A 16,744-nucleotide genomic window follows, 5' to 3' on the forward strand; every position below is an offset into this window, starting at 1 on the left:
CACTTTGACGTGGTGAGTTTTCGCGGTTTTATGACTTCACGTGACAGGCAGGTGAAGTGGGTGCAGTTCGAAAACTTTTGACCAATAGCTGAGATCTGAAGGCCAAAAGGCCTCGAATAAGAAATAACTATTTTTCTTTTGTTCGGTCCAATCATGCATAATGACTGTGTACACGTCATATCAGATGGGCAGCTATAGCGGTTCTCGTGACGTCTCTCGGCAGACAGGCGAAGTGGGTATAGTCCAAAAAAGTTTTCCACCAATCGCGGAGGGCTCATTGCAGAATTGGAATAGAAAAGTTTGGAATAACTTTACGTTATAGCGTCCCAGCAATGGTGTCGCACACAAAGCTACCCTCTTCAATAACCTCGGGGAGTCGGCGATCCGCCTGGACGTGGTCATCCACGTCACGCCTGTACCCGGCCTCCATCCCAGCTTGGGAAAAAGTGCCGTTTTCTGTGGAGGTGCCCTTCCCTTGCCGAAGTCCTGAACGGGGCCACCCGGGCACTGGGAGCAGCGTGCATTCTACCCTGTTGGAGTAAGTCTTTCTGCCCGCAAAACATCGAGAACGGGAACTCTTTGCTGCACTGACAGTCTTTCCTGGCCTACTTGCGTGACCGAGAGGGAGTAGACGTTTCTTCACCGAGGGCCTCTCGCTTCTTGGTCTTCGTCCGCTGCTGTCAAGGAGGAGGACGTATAGGAACATCTACGGAAGTGTTCCCTGCCCAAAGGCATACACCTCCTGAATGCGGGGCAAATACGTATCAAGGAAAGATTACATATTACCGACAATTTATAGCCAGCAGTCGAGTGAAATGTGTTTCGCTCATAAGGAATGCACCCGTTCTCGCAGAGAACATAAACTCTTACATATCGTGCATAAACTGCGAGCTACAATCTTCAGTTTCAGTTTAACAAGCTAGATAAATGCACAAATAAGAATGCGGCGTGTTTTAGAAGGGATACAACGTGACCGCGGAAACGAACATTGCCGCCTTTACTTGTGGACCGAAGAGATTGTATAACGAAGGCGTTGTATTTTGTGGGGTGACAAAAAAGGATGTTAAAGAAGTATTCAAGTTCGGAGACGTCAACTCAGTATCTTAGTTATAGACAGACAACAAAAAGAAATAGTAAATATCTCTTTGTTTGTTGAATAAGTTTAATGAAAGCTCTTTGTAGAAACAAATAAGCGCATAAAGGTTACGTACAGTTAGCAAATAAATATGTTTATGTATTCTCAGGCGTTCAAGATATTTGAAACCTCCAGCGAGGCACTGGCGGACATTGTCGGAAAGCAAAGTGCTGTCGACACATCAGTGGATGCAATGCTGCTGTTACGGCGATACGCCTTGGACACGATTCTCAAGGCCGGCTTCGGCGTCGACATGGGCGTGCAGAAAACCAAACCTGGTGGGTTTTGGGACAAGCTCGCCGTTGAAAGTGCCCGACTGTTGGATTCACTCGGTCTGCAAGGAATCACGTTAATAGCAAGTACGAGAATTTTTTTAGAACACACACACACACACACACATATATATATATATATATATATATATATATATATATATATATATATATATATATATATATATATATATATATATATATATGAAAAAAATAATATGGAAAAATAATATGAAAAAAAATAAAACTCTTTTGTACGATACATTTACGAGAACTGAATTTTCGTGAAGCCTGCAATTTAACCACTTTTTGATTCAGTGCGCCGAATTGAACAACAAATCTTCCATTAGTTGGTTGTGATTTGGCCACAACAAACTCCGATAATTCATGGTCATGTATCTCCAATGAATAGATCTGAAGTAGTGCCTATATACAACATTGAAGCTCTGTACGAGCGTCAGAACATGATCTTTGGTATTTCTTTTTGGTTAATATAGCCACGACTCTGACCGAACTTTCGTTATCGTAGTCTAACGGTCTCACGAAGCGACTATCAACTAAATTAGTTGTCCACTCTGTTTACCAACACGAATTTGTTGAAGCATAATAGTTTTTAGCCCGTTTTTAGAACAATCTTTTCAAAATAGAATGCTCCCAAAACTTTTTTTTTTAAACGACTTGGCGGTCTTCTGTAATCGTGGTGTATAACTGTGCCGGATAACCTGCTTTCGTTATTCAGATTGTCTGCCAGAACTTCAGACCCTTTTCTTGTGGCTGGCGACGGTTACTGCATGGTGCACGGATAAGTTCATCGCTTTAGTCGAGGACCTGGTGAAACCAGTCGTTGAGCGGCGCTGGGAGATGAAGTCAGTAAGGAAGCCCTTTATTCCATCAGTTTCTTTGTCGCTTAATGGGGCTGGAAGTTTGCCAATAAATAATAATCGTGGTCGTTCTGAGGCACGATTGATTACATGTTGGTGGTAGTCGCTATCTCTGCAATTATCGAGAGGATAGTTAGCCATAAAAAAGGGCAGTTTATGACTCCATACTTTACTGTTGCGTGGAAATACCAAGCAGACAGGAGACTATACATTAATATAGTATGTGTCCCACGTTACTTGTGCCAAAAAGTAAAAATATGCGAGTGTTCCCTAGCTGTACAGAAACAAGTTGATGTTGTTTGCAGTCGCACGGAGCAAGTCAGGCTAGTGTTTGTATTTCCCTTACTTACATAATTATGTGTTATTATTTAATCAACTTCTCAAATATTATACTTATTGCTAAATTCGGTAATGAGAAAATTGTAGAACATCAGGAAAAAATCCCGGTCCAGCTTTCTGTTGCTGAATGCGGGATACATAAAAGTGCTTTTTCAAGTCTGCATGAAAGCCCGCGACACACACACACACACACACACATACTCGCACACACAAAGAGGACCGAATTCTCGAAATACAAAAAGAAAATAGCCGGGATTCTCGAACCGACGGCAAATAACATTGCTTTGGTGTTATCCAGCTACGCTACATTTTCGTGTTTTTAAATTTTGGCACAAGTTGCTTGCGACACACGGTAATTATAAGCATGTACAGGGTGGTTAAAATTCAGCAGCCAGTCATAGCTCAAAAATCGTCGCCAACTTTTATGCGAAGCATATTACTAGAGCTCAACCCAGCTCCTCAGACGCGGCCGTGTCGCCTTCAATGACCTTTGACCCCATGCCATACCACGTGACACCGTGACGTCACGACAGAAGAGAAACGGGGCTCCAACTCGCGCCGTCGCTCGCGGCGTCGCGGCGGTATATAAGCAGCTGCGCTTGTTTCTAGGTGGCTTTGGCTCAACTCTTGCAAGATGGGCTGGGTGGGAATCGAACCAGGGTTTCCGGAGTGTGAGACGGAGACGCTACCACTGAGCCACGAGTACAATGCTTCAAAGCGGTACAAAAGCGCCTCTAGTGAATGCGGTGTTGCCTTAGAAACGAGCTGTTTCTAAGGCTCAGGCGTGCGTCGCTTGCTCAGGCGCACATTTCGTTGCCGCTCCGAACGCTGCGTTGCTCGACGCTCACCGCGTCCAATGCGGGGCGCGTAGTCGCTGCGCCGTAGCCCATTAGAGTGTTTTAGCAGAACGTTTTTGACGGTCCGGTCCGCTCTCGCGTACCCGCTCACAGTTAGCGGAGCGGCGGACGAAGAATCAGTTTTAGCGGAGCGCCCGGCTGCGTCCGAAAGGCATGTGCTTGCCAGACGCGCCACCTTGCCGCAGAAGGTAAAATCGCTATGAACATAATATTCAAGTTGTAAGAATTGCCGCAATAAAATAATATATTTGGAATTGCTCAAGTGTCTGAAGGCATTTCACGCAATACATTGCATTTTCATTTCTTATATATATATATATATATATATATATATATATATATATATATATATATATATATATATATATATTTATTTATTTATTTATTTATTTAAAAATACCTTACAGGCCTCAAAGTGAGGCATTGAGTAAGGGGGGCAGTACATAGAAAATACATTGAATACAAGGCATCTATAAACCGTGTCTGTTTACAACCTACAACCAAAGTACAACTGAGATGAAAAAAGAATTATTTAGATCACGATTCACTAGGGAAAAGAAGAAACATAAAAAACATAATATAATAACAAGGAATAAATCACACAGATTTTTCAGTGAAGTCGTGTAATTTATAACAACAGTAATGATGAAAAACAGTGACATAAAAGTTACGGACGCGATATTCCAACGAAACGGTAAACTTAGCGACATAACAGCAATAATGCGAAAATAAGCTGTAAATATATTGCAAGTATAGAAAGCATTGTGCGACAAACGTAAAACTTCACTTTTCGTTAGTCATGTATTCAGTCAAGGCATCACGGAATGAATCGTAGTTAGATTGGCTTGCAATGCTGTCAGGGAGCGAATTCCATATTCTGATAGCACGAGGAAGAGCAGAGCAATGGAATGCCTTTGTAGACCCGTAAAGGCGGGCATAGCTGAAATGATTATGAAGCCTATGTGACGTGGAGTAGGGTCGTTTCAAGCATGCGGGTGTTCGAGTGGAGTGAAGGAATTTGTGGAACAGTGTTAAAAGGGCAATGTCTCGGCGAGTGCTCAAGGATTGTAATGAAAGTTTAAGTTTTATTTGTGTAACACTAGACTGGTAGCTGTAATCGTTCATGATGAAGCGGCTTGCTCTATTCTGGATCCGTTCTAGCGTTTCAATTAGGTATTTCTGGTGAGGGGACCAAATGGGAGATGCATACTCGAGCTTGGGACGAACGAGAGTTAGGTAGGCTAGCTTGCGAACATTTGAAGGAACATTTCTTAAGTTGCGTCGCAAGTACCCCAACGATTGGGAGGCATTAGCTGAAATTGACGTGATATGGTCTGTCCAAGAAAGATTTGATGTGAATAGAACCCCTAGATACTTATATTGTGTAGCTGTTGTAACAGTGTAATTGTTAATATGGTAGGGATACTGTGAGGTTGCCGACTTCCGGGTAAAAGACATTACTTTGCATTTTGTGGTATTTAATGTCATTAGCCATTTATTGCACCAGTTATTGATTTGTTGAAGGTCTTGCTGAAGAATGAGATGATCATCTGAGTTTTTAATTGGGCGATAAATTATGCAGTCATCGGCGAATATTCTGATGGTGGAGGACAAATTTTGAGGTAAGTCGTTAATAAATATTAGAAAAAGCAAGGGACCGAGGACGCTACCCTGTGGTACACCAGAAGAAACGTCTGTTACAGAGGAAGAGTAGTTATTTGCAATAGTAAACTGCTGACGATTAGACAGGAAATTTCGGAGCCATGACAAGGTCAGACAGTCTAATTTAAGTGCGGAGAGTTTTGATATTAGGCGACAATGTGCTACACGGTCGAATGCCTTCGAAAAATCAAGGAACAAGCAATCAATTTGTAAGTTATAATTTAAGTTAGTGTGTAGGTCTGTTGTAAATTCAAATAATTGTGTATCGCACGAGAGGCCCTTCCTAAAGCCATGCTGATTATGAAAAAGGAAGTTGTTAGTCTCAAGATGCCTGTAAATATGCGAAGCGATAATGTGTTCAAGCAACTTGCAGGGAATGCATGTCAATGAAATGGGACGATAATTCTCACAGGAGTTCCTGTTGCCATTTTTAAATACAGGTATAACTTTCGCCATCTTCCAATCTGCGGGAAGGTGGCCTGTCGCAAGTGATTGTCTGAATATGTAAAAAAGAATTTTGCTAGATATTTCTACGGTATTCTTTAAAATCTTTGAGTTTATACCATCTATGCCACATGAAGAAGACATTTTAAGGTTATTTATGAGAGAAGAGAGGCCCTCCAAAGTGACTTCAATAGGTTCCATGTATTGGTAGCCTAATTCTGAAACAAAAGGTATATTTGAAGTGTTCTCTTTTGTAAATACAGAGCTGAAGAATGAATTAAAGACCTCCGAACATTCACTGGCTGGAATAGAAATATTGCTGCTGTTATGTAATGACAATTCATCTGATTCGTTCTTAGGCTTTATTATTTTCCAAAACTTGGCAGGATTGTTCTTAAGCAGCTCAGGAAGATCATTAGAAAAATATTTATCTTTAGCTTCGCCTAAAGCTGAGCAGTACGATTTCAGGTACGTTTTGTAATTCTGCCACGCTGCTGATGTGCGATCTCGATTAGCGATATTATACAAGCGTTTCTTCTTGTTCCTCATGCGATGAAGCTTTTTAGTAAACCAAGGGTGCAACTTATCGTTAGTTATATTAACGAGTGGAACATACTTGTCTACTAATGCGAACAGTCTATTTTTAAACATGAGCCAGTTTTCTTCAACGGATCTATCGTAAAATGATGGCCACATTGTGTTTTCGAAGAAAGTTTCAAATTCTGAGATTATTGTGTTATAATTGCCTTTATTGTAATCACGAATTTGTTTTGTCGTTTTGCCCGTAACCGGTGGCGTTGTGTTTATCGTTATTTGGAGCAAATGGTGGTCGCTGAAACCATCCAAATATTCTATGTGACCTATTGTTTCAGGTGCTGTACTAAGAATGAGGTCTAGAACATTGGCACCACGTGTGGGTTTCGTGACAGCTTGAAATAGATTAAAGTCTAACGACAAGTTGATGAATTCAGACGATATATGACAAGGAGATGATAAATTCGTCCAATCGATTAGTGGATAATTGAAATCCCCAAGAAGATAAATTAAATCAGCCGGGAAGAGTTCAATGGCTTTGTTGATTGTGTCGCGGAGAGCATTAATGAAAGAATTGTTAGAATCTGGTGCACGGTAACAATTACCTATTAGCATTCTAGAAGATGACATCGTGCAGGCCACCCAAACAATCTCGAGATCAGAATTAGTGTTGACTAAAAATGACGTAATGGTTTTCTTTACACCAATCAAGACACCACCTCCTCTTTTAATAGTGCGGTCACACCTATATATGTCGTACATGTTTGAAGATGAAAAGATTTCATTATTTGTTATTGCAGAATGCAGCCATGTCTCTGTGAAAGCGATAATGTCCGATTTGCTGTCTTCCAAGAAGGAAGAGATGACATCGCGCTTTGATAATATGCTTCGTATGTTGGCGTACGATAATGATAGCGAGGGTGAAGTCGAGGTTAGCTTTAGTACTTGGTGACTCTGTGCGCATGCTCCAAACCGTAGCTATCTATTCAGCGGGACAACTGCACTTGCAGAACCATCGTAGATATAAGTTCTCGATTCAATACGCAGCTTGTCCACTGAAAGCTTGAAAGCCTTATTCTGGGTTTTCGCAAATTCAATTAGCTTTTGTCTAGCACGTCGAGTTTCAGGTGAAAAATCTTCGCGGATGGAATATGACGTTCCCTTCAGTTTGTGTGCCGAAGAGAGAATGCGATCTTTGTCCTTAAAGACGGTCAGCTTGGCTATGATTGGTCTCCGTTTGTTCTCGCAGTATCTTCCCAACCGATGCACCCGCTCAAATTGTTGTTCACTTATTTTGATGCCCAGCTTATCCCCACAGAAGTCAATTATTTTTTGCTCCGACTTTATCCAGTCTTCTCTAGGGTTATCTTCCAAACCGAAGAAAAGCAGATTCGAGCGCCGCAGCCTATTCTCGGAGTCATTACAGCGTGCCTTAATAACCGCCACCTGCTCAGACACCACGCGTACGGCGTCGGAATCTGTCCCAGCTTTAATTGTGCAATTTAACTCCATTGCCTTTTCCAAAGACACAATCTTATCACTTAAGATTTTAATTTTGTCGTCAGCTTCCACTTGCTTCTCCCTGGCAGACTTCAAATCGGCTATCAGGGAAGCTTGACCCTCTTCAAGCCGGCGGATAGCATCTATAGCTTGGGCAAGTGAATCTGCTTCACCTTTTGTCATAGGGCCAGGATTAGATTCTATATCTCCCGAAAGCAACAGCAAAATAGCAGACAATGAACGAAATTTGCAAGTAAACAGAGCCATCAAAAACTTCAAATTTTCAACAGACTGTGGTGGGCACGACACCGCCAACAAAGAGTAATTACTACTTCTAAAACAATGCGCAGCTTTCAGGTAACTAACCTGTAATAATAACCAGCGTGAGTGCGACATCTTGGATGCGATGTCGTGCCCGAAGTGGGAGCCAGCCAGCTGTCCTTTATATCCTGCCTCGGCCGCCGTGAACGCACGTGTAATCCCAGGTTGCCAGGTGGACCACTTGGATTCATCTGTAACTGGTGGGTGATGTGCTGAAGTTAGCAATCGTCGATGCGGATTGGCAGGCGGTAGCAGCAGGTCGGCAGGCGGTTGTCGATCCGGGCGAAGACGCATGGACGATACCATGAGCGTTATCGTAGCCTGTAATAATAACCAGCGTGAGTGCGACATCTTGGATGCGATGTCGTGCCCGAAGTGGGAGCCAGCCAGCTGTCCTTTATATCCTGCCTCGGCCGCCGTGAACGCACGTGTAATCCCAGGTTGCCAGGTGGACCACTTGGATTCATCTGTAACTGGTGGGTGATGTGCTGAAGTTAGCAATCGTCGATGCGGATTGGCAGGCGGTAGCAGCAGGTCGGCAGGCGGTTGTCGATCCGGGCGAAGACGCATGGACGATACCATGAGCGTTATCGTAGCCTGTAATAATAACCAGCGTGAGTGCGACATCTTGGATGCGATGTATATATATATATATATATATATATATATATATATATATATATATATATATATATATATATATATATATATATATATATATATATATATATATATATATATATATATATATATATATATATATATATATATATAATCCTTACATTAACAAAGCCGTGAGGCTTTGTTGTAGCCAAGACAAGGTTTTTCGCTCTTTCAGAACACCTAAAACGTGGTCCGCATAAACAAACGTGCACACATGGCATGGTTCTGAAACGGGTTCATGGCCACAACCTCCCGAATAGAAGATCTTCGTGTCTCCTAAAGTGTACTCTAGGTTTGCGCTTTACAAATCCCGATTCAAACGACCTCGTGGACGGGCCATCAGCACTGGGGGCAGCCATTTTGCTTCGCTAGACCCGCTTGACGCGCTCGCCGCGCTCCGCTGAGAAAGCTTTCTAGCGGAGAGGGGGCTCCCGTCCGCTCGCCCGCTCACTGCTGAACGGGTCGCGCATGCGCACTTGCGCTTCCGCTAGCCCGCTGAGCGGAGCGGACCGTCAAAAACGCTCTGCTAAAACAGCCTATTGTCTTACACCCCTTGGCGGGTCGACGGGAACGCTGTCGCGTTCCACTCTTGAAGGCGAAGCAGAGTAACGCATGAGTTGTTTCTTCGTCTAGCCGAACCAAATATAGCCAAGGAACAGCAGTTCACCGGGCTAAACAGTGGTTCAACAACTAAAATAAAGGCTAGTATGCTTCGCATCCTGGGCTTAGCCTTAGCTAAGCCACAGCCATGTTTTTTTAGCGCCAGTCTTATAGGTGTGTTGTGTCGATGAGGACAAGATCATGTCTTTCAGGATTGAAGTTAGGGCTCTGTTTACTGCCGTCTGGGATAAAAGGGGATGCTGGGGAGAGACCAAAAAACCGAGGCCTGAGTAGGGGAAAGTTTTAGGGGGTCGATAAGTGAACGGAGCCAAAAGTTGCGGTGATATTGTGGGCGAGCTCCGCCACTGTAAAAGCTGGCGCTGCCACCGGCGTAACGAGGTATAAACGAACACGTGGACACAGCAGCCGGGCCGGCTGCTTTGCAAGCGCCTAAGCACGCTGAAAAGGAAAGTTAAAGTCCCACCTGTGCTGCAGTTCTGAATAAGTGGGGAGGTTTTCCCGCTTCGGGTGTCTGCTTGACAACACTTGAAAGCACCATAATAGGTGGTGGCTGCCTTTGATGGCGTCCGACATGGTAGGCTACTGCTTGGTGCTGCAGTGCCGAACGTAAGCTACGGAGCCCAGGTGAAGCCTTCACACGTACTCGCGGGACATAAGGCTGCGCGAAGCTTGCATCGTGAAACTTATATAGAACCAGCAAGCAGCCATCGCCTACAACTCGGGTGTGCAGCAAACGCTTCCGCGACGAAGATTTCTGCTACGACGTCGGGGCTGAGATGTTCGGTGAGTAGCAGAAAACGCACACTGAGACGCACGCCCACGCGCGCTCTCCGGCTAACGTCATGAAACGTTGATCTATGAAGTTATTGATGCTAGACATCGGCAAGTTCACTGGAATGGAAGCGTAACTGTAAGAAGCAGTTAAAAAAAAGGCGTGGTATATGCTCATGTTTGTGTTAGCACCAAACAATGAATGTACACTGGATTAAGAAAAATAAGCAACGGGAAAGTGCTCGCTGAGAAGATTGATAAACATACAGTGCGATGCGACTTGATAACTAATGATGTCGGAATGCCCAAGAATTCAGGAGAAACAAAAAAAGAGATTTAATCGTCGCGACGGTGCATAACAAGTCACCGTAGGCGTCGAAGTTCATACTGTCACGTGGTGGTGACGTATAAAGGACGTATAAAGAACACAGTAGCAATACTGTGAAAGACGAAACTAACTCTTATTGGGCGAACCTGTGCTCGCAAAAACAGGCTACACTTAAAGAACGGCGACAACGGCGAACACAATTGGCGTTCGTCAAAATCTGATCAGCAGGTCAAGCGCGTCGGCTTTTATACATCAGTCGTCGAATGTTTCAGACTGATCGCTGGGACCCACCTGTATTCCACAAAGTTCTACACCATTCACGCTGTGCAATAACATTTGTTAGGTGGTCAAACGGGGTCACCCGATAAAGATATGCAAGTACACGTGTCAATACCCCCCTCTTAAAGACCATCGATCCGATGCTACAAACAAATTATACGAGAGTAATAAACAAAAACATCCCTAGCAGACAAACAACAAAATAAGGATGTTCGTCAGCGTGCCTAAAAGGGCTTAGGATGCACCACGCGGACCACTTCAGATCGTGCGCGGCGCCGCTGCTAATGCGAAATGCCGTCTGGCACGCCCTCACAGTCCAGTGCGCCAATTCGTCGGATGACCTTGTAGGGTCCGAAATAGCGTCGCAATAGTTGCACACTGACTCGGGGTCCAAACCCAAACACGGTCGCCGGGCTGATGCTCGACGTAGCGTCGTCGGAGGTTGTAGTGTCGGCTGTCGGCACGCTGCTGGTTCTTGATCCGCAGGAGGGCGAGCTGTCGGGCTTCTTCGGCGCGCTGGATATAGGTGGTGACGTCAAGATTCTCTTCGTCGGTGACACGCGGCAGTATGGCGTCGAGAGTCGTCGTCGGGTTCCTGCCGGAAACCAGCTTGAACGGCGTGATCTGTTTTGTTTCTTGCACCGCCGTGTTGTAAGCAAAGGTTACGTACGGTAGGACCACGTCCCATGTCTTGTGCTCGACGTCGACGTACATTGCTAGCATGTCGGCGAGGGTCTTATTCACGCGCTCCGTAAGACCATTCGTCTGTGGGTGGCGGGCAGTTGTTCTGTGTCTTGTCTGACTGTACTGCAGAATGACTTGGGTGAGCTCCGCTATAAAGGCCGTTCCTCTGTCGGTGATGAGGACTTCTGGGGCGCCATGTCGCAGCAGGATGTTATCGCAGGAGACGAAGAATTTCGCCACTTCAGCTGCGCTACCTTTCGGCAGAGCTTTCGTTTCAGCTAAGCAGGTGTGGTAGTCCGTCGCCACAACTATCTACGTATTGCCGGTTGTTGGCGTCGGAATGGGTCCTAAGAAGTCTATCCCGATCTGCTGAAGTGGTCGGCTAGGAGGCTCAATCGGCTTTAGTAATCCAGCTGGCCATGTCGCTGGTGTCTTGCGTCGCTGAGTGTCCACATGTCTTGACGTAGAGGGAACGGTCGGTGATCAGGCGTGGCCAGTAATACCTTTCCTGTATCCTCGATAGCGTCCGGGAGAATCCGAAGTGCTCAGCGGTCGGATCGTCATTCAGGGCGTGCAGTACTTCTAGACGCAGCACTGAGGGAACAACAAGAAGGTAGTTGGCGTGGACTGGTGAGAAGTTCTTCTTTACTATAGTACGCTGTTTTGAAGCGAGAACGAAGACAATGCTCGCTTAAATGCCCCAGGGACGACGCCGGTGTGTCTTATCCAAATACTCGACGTTGCCTTTTAGCTCCGGGTCTGCTCGTTGCTGTTCAGCGATGTCTTCCGCGCTTATTATTCGAAGGAAGGCGTCGTCATCCTCGTGATCTTGCGGCGGTGGGTCAATGGGGGCGCGTGACAGGCAATCGGCATCAGAGTGCTTTCGTCTGGACTTGTAGGTTACAGTGATGTCGTATTCTTGTAGTCTGAGGCTCCACGACGCCAGTCGTCCTGAATGATCCTCTAAATTCGCTAGCTAACACAACGCGTGATCGTCACTGGTGACTTTGAAACGCCTGCCTTATAGGTAAGGGCGAGATTTTGCTGTAGCCCAAACGATGGCGAGACATTTCTTTTCGGTCGTAGAATAATTGCCTTCCACTTTCGATAGCGACCGGCTAGTGTAAGCTATCACCCGTTGAAGTCCGTCTTTCCTCTGGACTAGGATAACACCGATACCTAGGCTACTGGCGTCAGTGCGAAGTGCCCAAGTACCGGCGGTGACCGGATGCGTAGTTTGAGTTCTTGAAATGCATCGTCCTTTGGCCTTTCCCATTTTAACTCGACGTCACATTTTATTAGATGTGTCAGTGGCTCAACGATGAGTGAAAATTCCTTGACAAAGCGCCTTTAGTAGGCGCACATGCCAAGGAATCTACGCACTGCCTTCTTGTCGACGGGCTGCGGAAGCTTTGCGATGGCAGCTGTCTTCTGCGGGTTGGGGTGGACTCCAAATTTGCTGATGACGTGGCCCAGGAACAGAAACTCATCCTAGGCGAAGCGGCACTTTTCCGGCTTCAGAGTGAGCCCTGGTGACTTAATGGCCTCTAGTACTGTTCCAAGCCGCCTAAGGTGATCGTAAAAATTTTAGGCGAAGACGACGACATCATCCAAATAAACAAGAGAGGTCTGCCACTTCAACCCTGCTAAAACTGTGCCCATGCAGTCTTAACTTTCTTTAACTGGGCGACGATGTGTCCACTCATGACGGAGTAATCGACCCATTTGTCCATTAGCGCGGTGACTGCGTGGCCGTCGAGGAGCACGTCGAGGTCGGTGGTTCTTTGTCTTGCGTTACAGTTAGGTGTTAGCGTCGTATCACGGCTGCGTCGCGTTAACCTGTGGATGGTACGTTGTCTCGTCAGGTCGACTTTCGTTGGCGTATTCTTTGCTTCTAGACTGCGTCAGGACGGCGGCGTGTCGTTGTTATGCGCCGAGATAGTCTCTTCGGCGTTCTCGTCGGTGGTGGAGGATCTTCGTCTGTTTGACGAACAGCAACCACATTTCCATCGGTTGCTGCTTTTAGTTTCCTGGATATTGGCTCGCAGAGCGGCCCCGGGCTGGGGCAGTGTGTGGACGGCACAGGTAGCGGCCTGGTGATGGCGAACGGGACGGTCGTCGAGAGCTCCACGGAGTAGCGGCGAGGTAGTGAGCGATGTCACGAGGGCGTTCATCTTGCTGTGGGCGCGGAGTGTTGACGGCGAACCCTCGTAGTCCCATTTCGCGGTATGGGCATCGGCGGTTGATATGTCTGGCTTCTCCGCAGTGATAGCAGAGCGGGCTATGGTCGCGGGTGCGCCAAATGTGCGTCTTCCTCGCGTAGCTGCGCTGGGCGACGGGTGGGCGTGCTGGAGTCGGCGGCGGTAGTGGACGACGGAATTGCGGCGTTACAGGGCCCTGGCGCGCTCGTAGAGGGGGATCTTGATGACGGGTGACGGTGGCGTAGGTCATCGATTCCGCCACGGGAAGTGACGATTCGGGCAGCACTTCGGTAACGCCCAGCGACCGTCGAAGTTCATTCTTGACGATGTCAGTGACTGAGGACACCTGAGGGATCGACGAAGGAAACATCTTGCGCAGTTCTTCGCACACAATGGCCCTAATGGTCTCTTGGAGATCACCGGAGCGCAGTGCTTGGATGGCGCACCGCGGCATGAGCATATGGTGTTTATGTTGCCTAAAACGCATTTCTAGTGGCATGTAGTAGTGTGCTACACACTGTTGACTGCTTTTGGTGAATGCATCGGCCTTGCATGCATGGCTATACATACATCGCGTAGGACTTTTTGGGGTCACATTTTAGCTTAACATTTAAAGGAGTATATCTGTATCTTTTTCGTTTAATTCCTTTGAAATCAAAAATAACTGCAGCAGCTGTACCCGGAGATGCTGAGCAACAATTTTTTTGCTAATGGCTTCCAGCAAGGAAGTAAAGGCGGGTGTAATGACACGGATCACGAAAACCGATGTGTGTGCACGCATTCTCTAACATTCAAAATTGTGACGGAATTTTATTGTTATTGCATTTCGCATAGATTTTGTGGTACGCTGCTTGTGAACCCTGAATAGTTCGGTTCAAATTTCTATAGCAATACGTTTCAATTGTCTAATCTTAGAAACTATTTCGACGCAGTACGAGTACAACGGAAGAAGACGTGTTATCATAAGCGATAATTCTGCCAAAGTGTGTCAGTTGAGTGCAAATATGGAAAAATACTACAAAGAAAATGACACCAGCGTCCCGACAAGCAGATTTTACAAGGATGGAGGTCCGCCGATAAGCTCGCGCATGACAGCCCCACGTTTCTAAGCTTACGGCTTTTCAGATCTTAGCCGTACCGAAATATCGCACTTATTATCCGTTCGCTCCTATGTCTAGCATACTCTAGGATACCCTGTATATTATATTTATTTACTTTCAGAACAATGCTGGCGACATCCTCCAGTTTCTCCTTAACAGCGAAGACGTGGATGCCGCCACAGGTACGTTTCTAGTTCTACCTTGTGGGGATTTGGGGAATTCGACGCGCCATTGCGCGGGCGCATTTCACCCATGTCTGTAATCCTTAGCCACCTCGTCCTTTGCTCCGAACCAGTTTTAGCGGTGGCGCTCCACTCGCGCGGTTGTTCGCGGTGAGGGCGGAGCTAGTGACGTCACGGAGCGGCCCCTGGTGGCTACTGCCGTGACGGTACTGGCTCTCTTTCTCCTTGGGACAGCGCCCGGTATGTACATGCTTCCTCTCGTCCGCCGACACCTTTGTGACTGGGACTGAGCTCACGCACGGCGCCTTTGCCCGTGCGGGGAGCGCGTACCTCGTGTTGTTTCCTAACCCGACGCTAAGCCGAAGAACGGGTGCCTAGTGCTCGCGCGAGGTCGTACCACGCCGAGCCGCACTCATCGGAGGCCCAAGCCGAAGGAGATTGCCCGAGCTCTCGCGAGTTGGCCCATTGGTTATCGCGAGAGCAAGTAGCATAGCCGCCGGGACTTTTCCTAGCGGCGCGTCCCAGCTTGAGCCTGTGCTCTCGCAGCGACGTGCTACAGGCGCCCCTAGCTGTATTTTTCGCCCTTGGTGCGGGACCCCTTTGGTTCCCCGCCATGCCGGGACCGGGCGATTGTGCAGTGTTGGGTGCCGTTGGAGACAATAAACGGTTTCCTTCATTTTAGGGCAATACTGTGTTTTTGCGTGCGTCGCTCGGTAGCCCCTTGTAGCCTGAGCTCGTGTGCAGCAGCGCTAGAGGCTGATGGCTGACGCGGCCCTGTGGCTCGCTAAGCTCGAACCCATGGTGGTCGGTACTCCTGTGAGACCCTTAAGACCCCACAACCTAAACCGATATGTTTTGATTGCATGTGTAACATTTTTTCCTCAGGTGGGTGCATGTTTTTGCTGTTATCGTTAATAACGACGCTTTCAGTTTCTGAGGTATACATTCTCTTACACATTTTCTTTCATAGCCAGAATAACTCAACGACGTTCGGAACATTTCTGCGGGTAGGTGCCCGAAGTTTATCTGGCGACTGAGTGAAATATGAAGAACTAGCGTCGAGCGTGACCTTAATTAATAAATATTATAATTTGGTTAAACTGTTTCTTTTGAGAACGCGACAAATGGTCTTAGCTAAAGATGTTCGCCACTGTGCAACTGTTTTACTGAAAAAAAATATTTGCTACTCTAGTCACTGAAAATTTTTCTTCAGTATTTACCTCAACCTTACCGTATTAAACAATTGCTTGCAGGCAAACCTCAGGAAACCCGTGGTATACCGGCGAATATGTCACAATATTACTAATGCTAGGTCCCAATATAAACATCAAGACTGATATATTTATCGTAAATTCCACTGGCAGGTGATTCAGCAGTTTTTCACATTTTCGCACTGGTTAACTTACGATCATGAAATGTTATCCCAAATCTAGACCACCATGGTGTGGTCGAGCAAATATTTTTTGCAAGTACGCAGGAATATAACAAGCGAATACAAGAGCTTACTGCTGCGTTCTTTGCAATTTCTTGACATTTGGGGCCTTTTGTAGTGTCAAATTCCCTTGTGGCTTCAAGTGGAACATCAATTTAAAACTGTGATTACAGTCGTGAGCTATAGAAGAGTGAGAGAAATGCATTACTGTAGTTATTATTAAGAAGTTATAAGTAATGATTGCGACCAATTCTTCTTTCATACATTTTCCTCGAGCGCTCTAATGAAATCCAGCTATCTCCAAATACCTAAGATAAGATATGATGTACAATTATGTGCTGGTAAGTTGGACATTTTTTTAAAATTGTATTCTTTGGCAAAAATATCCTTGTGCTTGCAGAAGAAGGTAAGCTTTCATGCTCCCTCGTAGACTTGTTTGCATCGGATACATTCGAATTCGATACTTGCAACAGCTTTTTGAACATTCCACTATAAGAATTATGGCAGAACCACCGAAGGACATCGCCAAAGTAAGCGA

General features: G+C 46.1%; 1 protein-coding gene across 1 annotated transcript in view; it reads left to right on the plus strand.

Annotated features, from left to right (window-relative positions):
• The window catches only part of LOC135908637 (cytochrome P450 3A31-like), a 38,470-nt gene that overhangs the window by 12,720 nt on the left and 9,006 nt on the right, over positions 1-16,744 (plus strand). Inside the window, exons 5-7 of the mRNA XM_065440487.2 lie at positions 1,245-1,494; positions 2,147-2,277; positions 14,714-14,774. Coding sequence (XP_065296559.1) covers positions 1,245-1,494; positions 2,147-2,277; positions 14,714-14,774 — 442 coding nt within the window. The remainder of the gene's footprint in view (positions 1-1,244; positions 1,495-2,146; positions 2,278-14,713; positions 14,775-16,744) is intronic.

The sequence above is a fragment of the Dermacentor albipictus genome, chromosome 1 (genome assembly GCF_038994185.2).
Source record: "Dermacentor albipictus isolate Rhodes 1998 colony chromosome 1, USDA_Dalb.pri_finalv2, whole genome shotgun sequence".
In the NCBI taxonomy this organism is placed as follows: domain Eukaryota; kingdom Metazoa; phylum Arthropoda; class Arachnida; order Ixodida; family Ixodidae; genus Dermacentor; species Dermacentor albipictus.